The following is a 15,486-nucleotide window of genomic DNA, read 5'->3' as shown; positions in this document are numbered from 1 at the left end:
ATATCAAAATATGAGAATCAACAGTGAAACTGCGACTGCAGATTTGGGAGGTGAGTGAGCTGATTTTAAGGGTATCGTATTTTATATGGTCAATGTCCAAATCAAGCAACATTAAATTTCTATGGAACGATTGACTTTGTTGCAACGGCACCAAGACTTCTGCGGCGGGAAAAATAATGGCTAACTGATTTTTGAAAAGACAACAGGAAAAATCAATCAAAATTTGCCTACCTACCACAACTGAATTCACTTCTGGTTACCAAGTCACTACTGATCACGTAGCGCGGTAACGGAATTAATATGTTGCTTTTCTTGGCATATTTTGTCATACAAGTATTGTCTGTTATATACTAATCACTTGGGTGGACTTTTGAGACTCATGAACACCAAAGAATCTACTTCAAACTTCAAAGCTCAGGACAACTTCTCAAATAATTGAGCTTTGAATATCGATTGTCATCAAATCATGGTCCACAATCTAATGTATTGACTACAACAAATGAAATGGGACGTGTGAGTTTTGTTTGTTTCTTATTTATCTCATTTCCTATTAAAAAGTAGTCCTGATTAATTAAAATAATTGTGAAATGAACTTATGATTATGTTTGTGTGGATCCCGCATTTCTGCACGTTCCCACTTAAATGGTACAATTCGCTTTTTATTTTGAAAAATACTTTTTATTTTTTAGAAAATGATTTGAAGTCAGCCACTTATTTTGTTTTATTTTTAAAGGGAAAACAAAATAAGAAGAAAAAAAATCTAAGTATGACTCCTTATTTGGAAAAGATGGTTATGTGAAAAACCAAATCTAGACTCGGGGGTCAGGTTAATTATTGAGAAGGTATAGTAAAAGCCGTAACACCCTTTTTAAGCCCATAAAACGAGTCTCTATTAAAGAAAATGAATCAAATATGACAATTAATTGATTAAACATGGATACCAAAAGAATATCAATCTAAAAATAATCAAATAAACAAAAAAGACAGAGAGTGTATCTAAGTAATGAGTTGATTGTTTTATGGAAAACAAAGGTTACTGAACGAACATAGAATAATCGTATGCATGTCGTAGAGTGAGGCAAGTCAATACAACATATCAATAAATCAATCAATGAGAAAATCATACATGTTGGGCCCTACCAAAACCCGATTTATTTTTGCATGAATCAATTCCATAAATTACATCACTTGGAATTACAAAATTAAATTCATGCTTATTTCAAAATATTTTAAAAATAAAAGAAAATGTGAAATGATGCTTGTCGAAAAAAAAAAAGGCAACAAATTTTATTGCAAAATGGATTTTTGGAACCTAATAAAAAAAAATTCTAAGAATGAAAATTTGAAAATTAAAATTATTTGAAAAACTAAAGTTTAGAAAATTATTTTCAAAATCAAAGATGAAGAAATGGGAGATGACACATGGCCCAAAGGTAGTCATACAAAAATGGGGTCATGCGTGTGGGCTCGGAGTAGGTAGTAAATTGACCCCTGATTGACCCCCGAGTCCTTTTATTAGACATGCAGCTTGCCGTAGTGGTCCACAGTTTGGTTTCCGAAAAATATAAAAGAATGAAAAAAAAAATTCATGTTTGATTATTTTATGAAAAATATTTAAAAAGTTAAATAAAATTTTATATATTTTAAAATTATTTAATCTTTTATATTGATAAATTAAAATAAATATAATGAGTTTGAAATTTTTTTCTTTTATATATATATATATATATATTTTCTTTATTTTCCCGTAAATTTTCTTTGAAACCAAACATACCCTATTTGTTTGTCGATTGGATATTTCCTTTCATTTTTCATAAATGAAATGGAGAGATGAATGGTTCAAAAGTAGATGAGGCACGTGAAGGGTGAGGTGTGAGACCCGTGACCACATGATGGAGTGTGGAGCCCAGTTTGATCACTGGAAGCTTCTGGAAAAGCTGGAAAATAAATAATGAATGAAAGAAAACGTAGTTCCACGCTTGCTAGACAGAACTAATTAAAAACACCCCTAGTCTCCTAATCCTCTATCACATTGTAATTATTTTTCTTAACGGCGTCACGTCTTTTTCTTTCCCTTCGAAAATATTTACATTGAAATAAAATATAATAAAATAAAAAAGCAAGTGGCCATGCCCACGTCATCTTCACTCAGACTTGGAGAAATAAACCCCACCCTAAATGCCAACTACCTCATATTGACTTTCAAAATTTACTAAAATAATTAAATAAATTACTTATAAATGGCACCCTCCACGTAACTATTTTATAATTAATGAAATATTTACAATACTAATACTAATATTATTTTTTAAATATTATGATTTTAGTTTCGGTTTCAAGTCTTAGCTTTGAGTTAGTTTAATCTTTTTCATTTTTCCTTTTTTGACACATAAAATTTAAAAAAAAAATCTAATTCTAAAAAAAATCAAGTTACAAAAATTTAAAATAATATTTATATATTTATAAGTTATATTTATTTTGAATATAATTAAAATAAAAAATTTTAAAATGATTTTTTTAATAAGGATTAAAATAGATTTAAATAAATAGGGAAGGATGTAGATGGGGATGACGCGTTACAACGGCGCTTTCCATTTTTGGGGGATCATCCGGATGTTCTTGTCATTATTAAATGATTTATCTATGGCTTTGACGAAAATAAAAAACAACATTATTTAGACTTTGTTGAAGACTTTCTGGATTGTGACGTAAGCGGCAAAATTTAAACTTAGAGATCGTATAAATTGAATTCATTAATTCTTTTTTCCAATATCTCTTGTTTATTAGTTTTAATATTCAAATGAAAGTTAGGAAAAGTTTTGGACCGACCTTCTAGGAGGCCCATTGGGCTCGGTCAGTTCAAATTGGAAAGGTCCAATACCGACCCACCATGGCCCAAAATTATGATGAAAAATATTCTACATCCAATTTACATATTTACCCTCAATTTTTTCAAATTTAACTTCACATTTATTGTTATTTTTCACCGTTTCATCAATGCTAATAAGGCATTTTATATATAAACTTATATCAAAATATTACTTAGTCTACTATAAATATATTTTATGCAATAATTAAAATAAAAATAATAAATAATGATTAGGATATTGTGGACCCACGTTTTTCACGTGCGTCCTCACTCGACGGCGAGACTCGCTTTTATTTGGTGAAGTCCGCACTTATTTTTGTTTTATTTTTTAAAGGAAAAAATAAAAAAATAAAAACCCTAAATGTAACTCCTAAAGGAAAACAGGTCTATTAAAAACCGAGTGGGGGTTAGGTTACTTATTGAAAATGTACGGTGGTGAGCCATAACACCTCTCTAAGCCCGTATACATACGATCTCTACTAAACAAATTAAAGAAATTGTGACAATTAATTAATTAATCATGAATATCAAGAAAAAGAACAAATCAATATATACAAATATAATGATGAAATCTAATTACAAGCATGTACAAAATAAATGACGAGAGAATTATGCAAAGTGATTTATGCAAAAATTAGTTTTCACAAAATTTCAAAGGATTTTGTTTTTTAAAAAAAATTGAATTAATGATTTCAACTTATTTATTTACAAGAAAATAGTTTATTTATTTTCTTCAAGTGGTTTGATTCAATTTCGTTTATATTCTACACTTATTATATCAGAATAATTTATTACAAAATTTTAATTTGACAATAAAAATTATTTTTAATTGTTTTTACTAAAAAATAATGAATTTTTACAATTTTATGTACAAAAGTATTTCAATTTGTTTTCATTTAAGAAAAATGACTTATACAAAAAAATAAAAATAAAAAATTCATTTACAAAAGAATTTTTAATTAAAAAGAAAAAAGTTTCAATCTCTTATTCCTAAAAATTAATTTTAATTCTATTTTAATTAAGCAAAAAGAATTTATTTAAAAAAAAATTGGACAATTTTATTAAAAATTAATTTTTGGGACAACTTTATTTACAAAAACAATTTTTGGACAATTTTTATTAAACAAAGAAATTTTTGAACAATTTTATTAAAAACAATTTTTCAAATTCTATTAAAAACAATTCTTTTAGATTTTTCTAAATGCATTTTCTAAATTTATATTAATAAAAAAAAACTTTCTTTTATTAAAAAGAATATTTTAAAATTATTATTTTATTAAAACATATTTACTAAATTATTCCTCTTATTTAAACAAAATTTCTGATTTGTTCGATATTCAATTTTATACACACTCAATAAATATATATAAAATGAATATTTATAAGAACTAATAAAAATAAGATCAAATAAAAGTGGGAAATAAAATATGTATCCAAATAAGCATCGATTTCTTCCTATAACTTTTTCATGCTCCATGTGTCATAAATCCGTACTCAGCCAACAAAATTACAAAATGGATTCATGCAACAAAAATAGTACAAATGTAAATATCCAGAAATGTATAAAGTCTAAAACAAATATTTGAGCCCAAATTCAAACTTCAAATTAGCTTAAATTTAATATCTCATAATCCAAACCTAAATTTAATATGTAAACCTAAATCGATTACCAAAATAAACTCAATTTAATATGTAAACTCACAGCCAAAATATACTATAATATTATATCATGTCCAAATTAAATAATTAAAATGAGCACAATCATATAAATTATCAATTAATCTAACCCAAATTGGTTAATTATAAATTAATTCATCAATAATAAATTATCTCAAATTTCATATTAACCTTAATTACATACTAATTAACAAAACTCAAATATAAGGCACACAAACAAATATAAATGCACAAGCCTAATTTCAATAATAATTACTATTAAAATCAAATGAAGAAAAATAAAGAAAAAATAGTAATAATAATGAAAAATGGGTGTGCCGACGGCCGGAAATAGCATTGCCGGTGGAAGCTCGTTGGCCATGACTAACCAGCCGTGGATATGGAGATGGGTTTCACGGGAAATAAAAAGACATAGAATGAAGGAAAAAATGAGGGGGCGTGTGGCAGTGTGTGGAAGAAGAAGAAGGAGAAAAAAAATGGAGAAGGAAAAAAATCTAGGGGCCGGCGTGTGTGGGAGTTCGGAAAAGAAAAAATAAAAATGGAAGAGAGGAGTAGGATATGAGCAACCGGTTGGGAATGGGAGTCGTGGAGTGTAGGGAGTGGTGTAGAGGAAGAGTGGAGGAAGCAGAAGAAAAAAGAAAAATAATGGGGAGCTGGCCGTGTGGGAGTAAGGAAAGAGAAAAAAAATTAGGGTTGTGTGTGGAAGTTGGCTGTGAGTGGAGTGGAGTGTGCGGAGTGATGCTGGAAAAAAAAAATGATGAAGAATGGGAAAGAAGAAGAAAGGGAAAAAAATAATAACAAAAAACAAAAAATAGGGTAGGGTCGTGGGACGAGGGGTACGGGAGGGAGGGAGAGAGAGTGGGTGGGGTGGTTGGAGAAGGTAGAAAGAGAGAGGAGAGAGAAAAGAAGAAAAAAAATAATGATAAATAAAATAAAAATAAAATGGAATAAAACAATAATAGCAATAATAGTAATAATAATAAAATAATATAATATATAAAATAAAAAACTAAAAATTAAATGATGAATGGTAAAAAATACTACATGTAATTAGAATTTAAAAATTAAGAATAAAATTAGGTTCAAAATCAACGTAAAAATAAAATTATGATAAATTTTGAGGCCTATATATATATATAACATATAAATCAATTTAAATGAATAATATCCTCCCATGGTTAATTTGGACCTATTTGTAAATTATTCTTAAAAGTAATTTTTTTTTCTCAAAACAAAGAAAAAAAGTTAAATAGTTTTCTAGCTTTAAAAATACACTTACATTTTCCCCTAATCTAAAAATAATAAAGAACTTTTAATCTAGTAATTAATTTTCTTATTTACTTATTTAATTTACTTTTTCTCTTTTGTACAATTATAAATGTTAAAGTGCATTTGACATTATTTTTATTCAAAATATTTTTAGTAAAAATGTTTTCTCTGAGAATATTTTTAGAAGTATAATTTATCAAAATTTTTTTATAAAATATTATAAATAATTTTAAAATTTATTTTCTAAATTTTTTCAAACAATCATTTTTTTTTATCAATATGTTTAAGATGTGGTGTTTATTTTTTTTTATTTTTTATTGAAAACAATTTATTTTTAGAATTTAGGTTATTTATTTTTCTATTTTTTTTATGTTTTATTATAAACTTTTTACTAAATAGAAAAAGTCAAAATATATAACTTTTTCTAAATAGAAAAAAATAACATATTATTTTTTTTTTACTTTTTAATACTTAATAAAAATAAAATATTACAAAAATAAATAACCTAATATTTAAAACTATTGAATATTAAAGTTTTATTTAAAATTAAGTAAAAATGCCAACACCACCTAAAAGTGCTTTGTACAATAATTATCATATAATAATTATCGTAAACTCTTACTCTTTGCTACTCATTGTTAAATCCAAAGGAGCATACCGTGAAAATAAAAAGAAAAACAGAGCATTATTTCTTTACAAGAAATCACAAGATTTACAATTGATCCAAAATTGTATTAACAATTCAGAAGAATAAAAAAAAAAAAAAAAGGAAAAAAGAAGCCCTCTCGAAATCAGGGAGTTCACAATCCTTGAACAATGATTCTGCTCCTCAGTCCTCCGTAAACAGAAGCAGTTGCAAAGCAGAGACTTGTAGTATTCGCCAATGAAACAAGCAAAGCCTTCTCCAACTCTTCAGAGACGTGTCTTCCAACCATTGAAACCATATACTCCATGGTCGCAGCATCAAAAGGCAAAGTGATAGGCCCATCTCCGGGCAGCCCAAACTCTTCTTCAGACATCCTCAACAGCTCTATAAAAATGCTGCTACTCAAATACGCCAATGGCACCATGAACCTTCGCTTATCCATGGAGTAAACCACAAAATGACCCTTATCAGCTAATCTAGTGTTTCTGGCATTGGGTAGAGAGATTTCTCTTCTCCTTCCAATGCCTGCCATCTTCTGCCACTTTCTCGCCATGGCCATGAGCTTTCTTGGGCTGATCATCGTGGGTTGGGGGGTGGGGCTAAGCTTCACTCCCTCTGAAACTTGGGGAAAGAGTAGAAACGGGGAATTTGAAGTGGGTTTTTTGGAGGGGAGGTTGTGAAGTGAATACAACTTCTTGGGAACTTGTACATAAAGCTAAACAGTGTGCTGATTTGAGACATGGGTTTTTGGAAGTGAGCTTGTTTTGGAGTTTATTGAGAGTTCACGATCAAATTTCTTGGTGGGGTCGAGTGATTCATAGGTGTATTGAATTTTGGCTCCACTACAAACTTTTCTGATGGCTGAAGAAAATGAGTGATGGAAGCAACAAGCAATTCAAATAAATGAGGAATGGTTCAAGGTTCATACTTCTCATACATGTGAAGCAACAGCAACATGGATTGAGGCAATGCTTTTTTCCCTCTTCTTCTTCCTCATTTTAGTCAAGTAGCCCCCCAACATTTTTTTTTTTTTTTTGGAGTCAAGAAAAAAAATTGAAAAATATACAGAAGTAGGAAAACTCATTTTCCTCAGCTTCTTCTTCTTTTTGGTAAATTATTTGTACATAAATTTTACAGAAGTTTGATTGGGGGTGTGAGGTTGAATGCAAATTCGGAAACTAGTGAATTGAGTTTTGAAAATGAAGGATGAGGTAGGGGCCGTAGGGCTACATGACATGGAATGCACATGCAAATGGTACTAATGAGATAAACTTTGCAGGCGGCAATGTTTCGGATTTGTGGACTTGGGTGATGAATCAAAAAATTTCAAAGGAAAAGACTGAATTTTTTTTTCCTTTTTCTTTTTTTAGTATTTAGAAGCAATTTGACATGTTTGAAAATTCTACACACAACTATCACTATCACACATCATAGGCATTAATATTTGGTGGCTGTCAATGAATGCCTGTCAAGAAGAAAACAACAACCAACTACATCTGTACTTACACTTATCTCTATATTTTCTGGTTTTCATCTAAATATCAGTATAAAACAAGGGTGGTGATCACAAACCATTTTACAGATTTTCATTTGGTTTTTTTTTTCCTCAATGATATTTTATGCCCGTCAAACCTTATGGTAAAATAACAGCTACATTAAGCTAAAAATTGGAGTTTTTTTCTAGTGACATACACGGAGTTAGCTAGCAATAAAGCATGCTAATGGGGGTTTTATGGCTGATGATCTAGAAGCAAGGAAGAAGTGCTAGTTGGCTCTTCTGATTTTGTGGGCTCAAAGAATGTGTCAAGCAGCGGCTAGTTATCATGGAAATGAGCGGAGCCTTCTGCAACAATTCTTCATAAGCATGTTGCTGCACCAAAGAAAGAGCATATTCCATGAACACAGCATCACATGGCAACGTAATAGGCCCTTCAGCTGGCAATCCGAACTCTTCTTCTGACATTTTGAAGAGTTCCATCAAGATGTTATGAATCTATGATTAAGATATCGCAAAGGAACCACAAACCTTTTCTTGTCAATTGTGTATACCACAAAATGACCCTTATGGGCTACTGCCATTTTGCAGTCTCGATCACTAGAATCCCTGTTTCTTCTTGGCAGTGAGATTCTTCTTCTCCTTCTTCTCCCCATTGAATTAGCCTTTCTCCACTTCATTGCCGTTTGGATGAGCATTCTGGGGTTGATGATCATGATATTTCGTTAAGGCATGGACTATGATGCCAAGAACCATTTGTAACATATGAAGGGAGGAAGGGAGTGGGTTTATATATTTGATGCACCAATACTCACCATAAAGCGTAGTTTTCTTAGTGGCTGGTTAATTTTGATGCACAACCATGTGATGGGAGTACAAGAGAGAAGGTTTGGGGGATGGGCATGTCTGCACATTGCCATGCTATGTATATATATATATATATATATGAACATATATTTGTTGTTTGTGAATGAAATCATCCAACTCCATCTCAAAAATCAACTTATCAAATAAGTTGGAGGTAAAAAATCAGAGGGCCATGATGGTACTATGGAGGGGACAGCTCTGCCAGGAGGATGTGCATGAATGCATGTCTTCTTCCAGTGGATAATTCCATTTGGTCATGTTTATGAGCTAGGCTCATGGCATTCATGTAGCTCACACAGCCTTAATTTGTGTCTAGATTTTAGGTTTCTCTTTCCTTTGCTTTATGCAGGCCCATGTGAAGCAAAACCATGTGGTGACTCTGGTGGGGATATGATGAGGGAGGTGAACATGTTTCCTTTTAGTTCAGCAGTCACTTCATCAGCCTGCATGTAACATTTCTTTAATTGGGGGTTCTGTTTCGTCTACTGTCTCTCACCCAACTCTTACCCACAATATCATAAACATCAACAAGTAATTGATTTTCTGTCTGAGAATTTTCTATTTTCAAAATAAAAATAAAAATGAAGAAATCATTAAGTTGGAGGAGTTAACTAACTAAATATCTGATGAACATCAGATAATTGCCAATTAAACTCATGGAGTTTCAAGGTTTGAAAAGCTAGACTACAAGTGAAGGATATATATTTATGAACCATGTAGGCATAGCATCCATGCATGTTCCATACTTAGAGGCCAAAAGGTTTCTAAAACTCAAGCTTCTATTTGATAATTATTTTTTACAATAGATTTTTATTTTTTGAAACAGAAAACAAATAAAAGGGTATTTTAAAAAAATATTTTTCAATTATTTTCACTTATTTTTTAAAAATAATTTTAAAAAATAATTATATAAATAAGAAAAATGATTAAAAATAAAACATTACAAATAAAAATTATTTTAAAAATAAATTAAAAATATTTCAAATACCCAAACATATTTTTATCTATAAAACATTTCAAAAAAAATTCTTAAAAACCGTTTTTGAAAGCACTTTTCCATGTATAACCTCAATAATTTTTCCGGATCGTAAATGGAATGATATTGGTATAGACTAACCATACTGCTCGAAATGTTAACACACATCCAGAAGATGACATTTTGGACTCATTTTGCTGCTTCATCCAAGAGAATATTGTATATAAGTTACGGAAAACCAGAGAAATGGTGTCGAGGATGGACAAGGGCAGAAGCAGTTGAGAGTTAATCATAAGCCACTGTATGGGTACAAGACAACTGAATTAAGCTCACATGCCCCAGACCCCACTACCACAATTATAAAACATGACTTAAAGATATGTGGTACATACATTTTGAGATTTCTCTCTTTAAAAAAGCCAGAAAGCTAAATTCTCCGGCCACAAGTCAGAAAGAGACAAAATCAGTAAGAGTATTAGCTCTTGCATTCAAAGCAAACCTTGGCCCTTCCCTCTGTCCTTTGCAGCACGGAGAAGATCCCATTGACATCACTATCACACCCCACTCCTTCCACACCATAAATTCACCAATCTCCACGCCTAAGAAGTAAGACCCCCATCTTTTAGTATAAATCCTCTTCAATCGCCCATGTAAATCCACCAAAACCTTCAAGTTTAGGACTTGGCTTCAAAAACCCACCAAGGAAATCGAAGTTTTAGTGGGAGTGTATATGATGGGAAGCTCTCCTAGGAAGCTTGGTGGGATTGTAGAGAGATGGCGAAGAGAAAGAAGGGTCATTTTTTAGATCAGTAAACCAAGGAAGGAAGATTTGTTGTGCCTTTATACTATCTGAACCACCCACCCCATTCTTTGGAATGCTACTGGAGATGGCTGAGGAGGAGCCCATGGTTCATGGGCCTTTGGAGTTCCTTGTGGGGGAAGAATTGAATCAATTTATGGAAAACATTCTCTGTTCGCCAAGAGAGAAAAATGAAAAATGATGTTGTTTCCAACTTTCCATTACCACTTGTCCTGACGGAGTCACGGAGCTTCATCCCCTCGTGCTTTGTTTGATCTCTTTGATGCCCATAGTCAAGGCTAGAACAACTTCACATCTTATTAAAAAAAAATCATCAAAAACTTCTCAAATTTATTCTTAAAACAGAAAAATCATTCTCAAAACAAAAAACTATTTTTAAGAACAAGTAATAGATTGGAAATATTTTTCTTTCTTGACTTGTATCATCATTGAAATTTTATTTTCTCAATTGGTATTATTCTTGTTATCAATTTTGTCACTCTTTTCAAATCATTCAAAGCATTCAAAATAGATAAAATGAATATATATATATATATTATGTTTCATTATAGTTTAAACGTCTAACATTTATTATTATTATTATCATCATTATTGTTGTTAGTGTTATTTTAATTATTACTATTTAAAATTAAATAAATTTCTAACTAATTTAATTATTTTCATATTTTTCAGAGTAATATAAAATATAAAAAAATCAATTTATTTAGCTTTTTTTTTTCTAAGTAACTTTCTGAAATTAAACATGGCATTACAAACAAAAACTTTGATGAATGGCAAAGAATTACCAAATAACCAGTTTATCTTTCATGCGAGGCCAAAAGGCCCAATCCCCTGCAGAACTAAAAAGAATGCATTGAACAAATGTTGTGTATGTGTGGTTCTGCTTGATGAAATCACATGAAAAATCCAAACTGATAGGCCCCAATTGAGTTTGATGGGAAGCCTCCTCGCTTGCTCAAAGACACTTTTCCATGTTCTACTTTTCCCAAACACCAAATGGAATCTTTCACATCAATGATCAAACCCAATCAATAACCCAAAAAGAGAAGGAAAAAACAAAAGGGGGGCTAAATTATAACATACATGTTATCATGATGGATTTGGAGTCAACATTATTATTATTACTTTTCCAAATCCATGACGCCCAAGAAGCAACCCAGACAACTTCTCAGAGTTTGGAGGTTGCAAGTTGTATGAGATCCTTCCTCAGAATCTTGCCTGATGCATTTTTGGGAATGGAATCTACAAATGCGACTCGCCGGATTCTCTTGTATGGAGCCACCTGTTATAATGGAACAATGACAAAAGATTACTCCATGGATGAGTTACATAAGGTAGGTACTATTCAATGGCAGGTGGGTTATCAGCTTTAAACTCACCTGTTTTGCTATGAAATCCATGACCGCAGACTCGGACAGATTGCTTCCTGCTTTTCTATTAATGTATGCCATAGGATATTGCCCCACTTCCTTATCTGGGAATCTGAGATAATTCATCAAACATCAGCTCTCTTGTTTTCTTACCACATAAAATCAGCTCACACAGATAGCTACCCTCTAAAACTTTTCTAGAGAATATTGTCTCTCTGTTTTTCACTAGCCATATCAACAACCACAAGAGGTATGAGCTTTCCAAGCTCCAATATTTCAATGGAGAAAAAGACTTACGGTATAACAGCAGCATCAGCAATCTCTGGGTGAGTAAGTAACAAGGCCTCTAGTTCAGCTGGAGGAACCTATTATAAAACAAGAGACAAAACTTATGAGGACATATACATCATGACCATGAATGTTAAAACCACTTTTCTGCCTGCAATTAAGTTGGCATATTACTGAATGCAATCCATTCCATTATAACCACAGAGAAAAAGGTCCTCAACTAACAGTTGAGTTGCAATTGAAAACCCACTTGGAAGAATGAGTAAATAAATGTTCCCTTCACCTGATATCCTTTGTATTTGATCAGCTCCTTCAACCTATCAACAATGAAAATGAATCCATCATCATCGATGTAGCAGAGATCTCCAGTTCTCAACCATCCACTTGAATCAAGAGTGGATGTAGTCACTTCTGGATTACTGAAATAACCTGCCGATCAATAACACCACTCCAAGCATCAATTTACGGAAATTCCCATCAGTAGAAATGAACATTCAAAACATCTGATTATCTAAAAGCTTATGGAGAGGGTCTGCTTTCAATCATAACAAGCATACAAGTGGGCCTTAGGAAATAGTCAAGTAATAAACAGTATCTTTGTCCCGTGGACAAACATCTCATCTTTGCCCCCACTAAGGGGAAAGCCCCCTTATTGATCTGCAGTGGGCAAGTGGGAATTTTTTTTTTCCTTTTGGATAAAAAAATATTTAATTTATATAGCTTCAAGCACAGGCTTCCATATGGACAACAGTATAGCAGTCAGTGGCCTTTGATTAAATATAAACCAAATGGGTCCATGCAAGCATAATTAGTTTCCAAAATATAATATGTTTTTCCTTTCTCCCAAATTTAGGTTTATGTATAAATATATTCCCTAGAAAATTTAAATTTAAGTAAAGAAAGCATATTTTGGGTGATAAAAAAATCGATCCAAGATAACTCCTTCCTTCAGTACCGGCCAAATGACAAGCATACAAGGTGTACAACCGTTCTCAAATAATAAAAAAATGGAAACATGAGGTGAGCATTTTACAAAGGGAAGAGTAAAGAGCGTTGGTTTATAATATTTTAAAAAAAATATAGTTTTCTAACTTAAAAACACGTGTTTGAAATTTTTTTTTGACTCAAAACAGTTCTTGAGAATTTGTTCACACTTAAAACAAAATGATTTTTGAGTTTCTTATACAGTATGCTAAGAAACAATTAGAAACATGAGGAAGGATGAGTAACTTTTACATTGAATAAGCCAAATATTTGAGTTCTCAAATAAAATTTCATTTCTAAAAGCAATGGGGAACTGCTTATAATAACTGTTTTTTAAAACATGGCCAACCAAATCCTACACTTTCAATTTAAGCGAAGATCCCCTTTGTTGAATTCTGATAAAATTACCAGAAATAAAGCTAATTTAATTTATCTACAACTTATCCAAACTTACAATCAATACAGTTAAAAATTCATCCTAAAGCAACCCAAAATCCACCCTCGGTAACACCATGTGGTAACTACAGTCTACAGCTAGTTCTTGTTCACAGGCCTCCAAAATGCAAGAAAGTGATATATATTTTTTTTTTCTATGGTAATGAAGAAACAGGGATCATTTTCAATAATTGAATAAAGGATAAGCCTGGCATGGGTCCAAGTTCAATCAGACAGGAGAGTGTCAACATAATAGAGAATTAGAAAATATAAGAGCAACAGTAGGAAATCCCTGTGAAAAAGTAAGCACGGTATAACACAAAGGCTGCCAAAAGAGATGAGATTAGACAAGATAGTTTAAAATCTTTGAACGAAAAATCTATATGAAACAAACAAAAAGAAGACAAAAGGACCACCAAAATAAATAATGCAACATCATCCATTGAAATTATACCTTTCATAATGGTGGGACCTCTCAGCCAAAGCTCTCCGGTCTGGTTCACCGTCAATGCCTTTCCACTTCCTGGGTCCACGATCTTAGCCTCCATGCTCGGCGACAACAGCCCCGCCGTCCCGTACCGGCGGCTCTCCTCCAGAGAGTCCGTAGAAGCTCCGATGCCGGTGGACTCTGTCAGGCCGTATCCTTGAAGAATTTTCACAGATGGGTATTTTTCTGCGAACCCCTCTATGACCTCCTTGCTCAGTGGAGCTCCACCGGAGAGAGTAGATTGTAGAGAATTCAAATCGTACTTGGCCTTAATTTTATCAGCGCTGTGAACGAGCGCCACCAGTATGGGCGGCACGAGAGGCAGGCACGTGGCTCGGTACTTGGAGATGGAAGAAAGCATCTCATCCATCTCGAATCTCGAGAGCACCACCACCGTTGATCCCGACGCCAGCATACCCATTGCGAACGCCGCTAAGCCGTAGATGTGGAACATGGGGACGGTGCAGATGAAGGTCTGCTCTCCATCTTCGGAGCTGAACCGGCTCACGATGGTCTGAACCATGGCGATGAGGTTTCTATGCGACGACACCACTCCTTTGCTCGCGCCGGTGGTGCCGGACGAGTAGAGCAGCGTCGCCGTGTCCTCCTGGTTAACTCGCTCCCCGACTCGCTTCCCACTCGGCTCCCTCCTCATCATTTCTTCTAATGAACCCACAACCCCAGCAGGAGCTGGGGTGTTTCCCTCTCCCCCCATCAACACAATGGGCAGATTCGACCCCGCGAGTTTGGGCACGAGTGACGGAATCGTGAACGCAAGAACAGGCTTGGAATCGGCTATCTGCTTGCCGATTTCGCGAGCCGTGTTGAGTGGGTTCGTGGTAGTGATCACGGCGCCGAGAGACATCACCGAGAGACAAACGATGGGGAACAAAATGGAGTTGGGAGACAGCAAAAGGATGACATGGCCTTTCCGGATCCCCATGTCGGCGAGACAACTCGACACGGCATCGACGGCTCTCCAGACTTCGTAGAAACTGAGGCGGTGGCCTGAGGCCGCGTCGATGAAGGCCGTCTTCCCAGGATGAGGCCGGGAAGAGATGAAGGTGGTGACGTCGATAAACTCCTTCTGCGGCAGAGAAACGGGATTACGTTTACTATAAAAAACGGAGTTCGATCTGCAAAACCCACTCCTGGGATCGACCATCAGCTCGCTATTGTGCGCCATGTGTGAACCACGCCTCTTCCTACCTTCCCCGTTCTCTCCGTCTGATGAATGGTGTAAAAGAAAATGGCTCCCATGATCTTTATTAGCGACTTGGACTTTGACTATGACGTTGAGGTT

General features: G+C 33.5%; 3 protein-coding genes across 3 annotated transcripts; all 3 read right to left on the bottom strand.

Annotated features, from left to right (window-relative positions):
• Positions 1-6,615: 6,615 nt before the first annotated feature.
• Positions 6,616-7,014, bottom strand: LOC100260938 (auxin-responsive protein SAUR62). Its single transcript, XM_002284792.3, has one exon. It carries the CDS (start codon positions 7,012-7,014, stop codon positions 6,616-6,618), a length of 399 nt encoding a protein of 132 aa, XP_002284828.2.
• A 1,191-nt stretch (positions 7,015-8,205) lies between these two features.
• Positions 8,206-8,636, bottom strand: LOC104882587 (auxin-responsive protein SAUR67-like). The gene is made up of 2 exons (XM_019216302.1): positions 8,511-8,636; positions 8,206-8,454 (listed from the first exon to the last, which is right to left on the bottom strand). Exons 1-2 carry the CDS (start codon positions 8,634-8,636, stop codon positions 8,206-8,208), a joined length of 375 nt encoding a protein of 124 aa, XP_019071847.1.
• A 2,819-nt stretch (positions 8,637-11,455) lies between these two features.
• On the bottom strand, positions 11,456-15,486 carry LOC100243654 (probable CoA ligase CCL5). Its single transcript, XM_002285884.5, has 5 exons — positions 14,151-15,486; positions 12,561-12,706; positions 12,287-12,354; positions 11,999-12,101; positions 11,456-11,901 (listed from the first exon to the last, which is right to left on the bottom strand). The coding sequence occupies exons 1-5, from the start codon at positions 15,367-15,369 to the stop codon at positions 11,788-11,790; spliced, it is 1,650 nt and encodes a 549-aa protein (XP_002285920.1). The 5' UTR covers positions 15,370-15,486; the 3' UTR covers positions 11,456-11,787.

This window comes from Vitis vinifera, chromosome 18, assembly GCF_030704535.1.
Source record: "Vitis vinifera cultivar Pinot Noir 40024 chromosome 18, ASM3070453v1".
Lineage (NCBI taxonomy): Eukaryota > Viridiplantae > Streptophyta > Magnoliopsida > Vitales > Vitaceae > Vitis > Vitis vinifera.
The sequence above is the reverse complement of the archived record's forward strand: the minus strand, read 5'-3'. Positions and strand labels throughout refer to the sequence as shown.

Coding starts and splice junctions, on each gene's coding strand:
- LOC100260938 (XM_002284792.3), bottom strand. CDS start 7,014: ATGGCGAGAAAGTGGCAGAAGATGGCAGGCATTGGAAGGAGAAGAGAA.
- LOC104882587 (XM_019216302.1), bottom strand. CDS start 8,636: ATGAAGTGGAGAAAGGCTAATTCAATGGGGAGAAGAAGGAGAAGAAGA. Junction 8,455..8,510: donor CCCATAAGGGTCATTTTGTG/GTATACACAATT, acceptor TCTTAATCATAG/ATTCATAACATCTTGATGGA.
- LOC100243654 (XM_002285884.5), bottom strand. CDS start 15,369: ATGGCGCACAATAGCGAGCTGATGGTCGATCCCAGGAGTGGGTTTTGC. Junction 12,102..12,286: donor GCTGATGCTGCTGTTATACC/GTAAGTCTTTTT, acceptor GAATTATCTCAG/ATTCCCAGATAAGGAAGTGG. Junction 11,902..11,998: donor TGGATTTCATAGCAAAACAG/GTGAGTTTAAAG, acceptor CCATTATAACAG/GTGGCTCCATACAAGAGAAT.